This window comes from Ursus maritimus, unplaced genomic scaffold, assembly GCF_017311325.1.
Source record: "Ursus maritimus isolate PB19 unplaced genomic scaffold, ASM1731132v1 scaffold_35, whole genome shotgun sequence".
In the NCBI taxonomy this organism is placed as follows: domain Eukaryota; kingdom Metazoa; phylum Chordata; class Mammalia; order Carnivora; family Ursidae; genus Ursus; species Ursus maritimus.
Window position 1 is genome coordinate 266367 of NW_024426119.1, and position 2586 is coordinate 268952.

The following is a 2586-nucleotide window of genomic DNA, read 5'->3' on the forward strand; positions in this document are numbered from 1 at the left end:
GTAGACAGCTTTGTAATAAACTTTCTTTTTTAATGTCTACACTTTGTATTTGCTATTTATTTAGTTATAAACCTGATTCATAGAATATAGAAATCTTTTGAATTTATTTATTTATTTATAAACCAGTGCCACCTATTCTTAGATCCAAAATATTCAATCCATTTATAATCTTTTCATATTCACATAGTCTTCTCTATCATATAAAAATTGTTTAGGAAACAATTGGGGTAGAATATAATTATGATACACACTGTGTGGTATAGGAATTTACATCTTCTGGTCTCAAAATGTTGGAATAAATAATAATATTAAAGTTTCCTGAGTTGTCACGTTATGATTTATCCCAAATTTCACCTTCCAATCCCAACTAAATCTAAAAACCTCAGTATTGGGGCACCTAGGTGGCTCAGTCAGTTAAGTGTCTTTTGATCTCAGCTTGATCTCAGGGCTGGGAGTTCAAGCCCAACGCTGGGCATGGAGCCTACTTAAAAAAAATTTTTTTTTAATAAAAATTAGTATTAACTAAATCTGAGTGTGGATAGTCAAATCCAGATGTTAGAAGCCTCAAATTCTGAAAGCTACCTAAGCAACTATCTTCATTTTGTGTATTCCTCCAAGTATATAAACACGAGAAACTCAGAGGTCATGAATATCAGTACTACACATATAGATTAGAAGAGATATGTCTTTGAGAATCACTACCAAAGAGTATCCAACATTTTGTTTTAATGGAAAATGTGCCCAGTGTGAGATTTCATATTCTTCTATAATACACAAGAAAGACGCTACATTTAAAGGCTGAATTTTCTCTTCCTCAATACTTCCAGGATCCACAGGGTAAGGGTCCCTATGAAAAACTGACAGGATCAGAACAGAGTCCTTGAGGAGAATTTTCACAGTGGATTTTTAAATTACTAACTAAAATGAAAAGATTTATGAAAGTTTAATTAAAGAGATTAATTTCCAAGAATAGTCAAGATGAATCTGAACGTCTTTAATTGGTCATGAAAAAACTCTTCCTGAAACTTAGAACCTTACCAAATAGTCTCCTCATTGCCACTTTCATCTCCTTATTTCTGAACGTATAAATAATAGGATTCATAAAAGGAGTGATAAGGGCATCAAAGATAGCTAAAAATTTATCTATGGGTAGGGTAGGGAATGGCCACACATAGACAATAATGCAAGGACCAAAGAAAAAAACCACCACAGTGATGTGAGCAGAGAGAGTGGAGAGGGCCTTGGATGAACGACCTGAAGACTGTTTGCGAACCGTGACCAGGATGAAGATGTAAGACACAATCAAGATGAAGAAGGTGCCCATGGAGATGAAACCACTGTTGGCCGTGACCAGAAATTCCAGTCTGTATGTGTCTACACATGCAAGTTTGATGAACCGAGGAAAATCACAATAAAAACTATCCATTTTGTTGGGACCACAAAAGGGCAAGTTTACAACAAAAGCCAGTTGGGCCACAGAATGTATGAGTCCAATGGTCCAAGCAACAGCCAAAAGAGAAATGCACATTCTTAGGCTCATAATGGTCAGGTAGTGGAGGGGCTTACAGATAGCAATGTATCGGTCATAGGCCATGACTATAAGCAGCACCATCTCTGTACCCCCAACAGTGTGAATAAAGAACATCTGAGTAATGCACCCTGTCAAGGAGATGACTTTATATTTTCTGAAAAGATCATAAATCATCTTTGGGCTTGCAATGCTGGAAACACCTGTGTCAATGATGGAAAGATTTGCCAGCAAAAAGTACATGGGGGAATGTAAGCGATGGTCTGAGATGATTGTGAGCACAATGAGAAGGTTTCCTAGCATACTTGCTATATAAAATATGGTAAAAAATAAAAAAAGAAGAATCTGAATCTCCCAAGAACTGGTGAGTCCCAGCAACAAAAATTCAGACACCACAGAGTGATTTCCTCCATCCATCCACTTCGTGTGCTAGGCCAATCCTGAAGTTACCTAAAGAGCATAAGAGGGAGAAAAACATGATTTTTAAGTTGAAAGGGAAGCCTGGCTTTCAGGTTACACAAATGTCAAAAACTAAAGATCACTTAGCCATTGTACACAGTTATATAGGGTTTCCATAGTACAAAATCAGAGAGCCAGCATCAAAATTTTTTCCATGCCTAGAGCTTTGTGATCATTGAATCATGTGCCTCAAATTTAGTTTGGTCTTTAGTGTATAATAAAGTAGGGAAAATGTAAACAAAGTCACCTAAGAATTTAAGGAGAAATACATCAGGAGATAGAGAGACATACTTTTTAGTTTCTACACTGAAATATGCCACAGAATGGAAACAGGCAGAAAGGCACATAGAACTGTCTGGAGAGGTGCTCTATTCTTTTAAACGGCTCCCCAATATTCACAGCATGGATGGACCATAATTTATTTACTAATTTCCCTATGCATTTAAGTTGTTTCTGGTTTTTTGGCCCCTGCAGATAATGCTACAAATAATTATCCATATACATATATCCTTGTGTATTAATGCTTTCCTTCCTGTGTCACAGATTCGCAGAAGTGAGATCACTGGATCAAAGTGTACATATTTTTAATGTTAGCAGTG

At 36.4% G+C, this 2586-nt stretch overlaps 1 protein-coding gene across 1 annotated transcript; it reads right to left on the minus strand.

Moving 5' to 3' along the window:
* Nucleotides 1-994: 994 nt before the first annotated feature.
* Nucleotides 995-2000, minus strand: LOC103673513 (olfactory receptor 4F3/4F16/4F29-like). Its single transcript, XM_008702300.1, has one exon. The coding sequence runs from the start codon at nt 1943-1945 to the stop codon at nt 995-997; it is 951 nt and encodes a 316-aa protein (XP_008700522.1). The 5' UTR covers nt 1946-2000.
* Nucleotides 2001-2586: the final 586 nt, after the last annotated feature.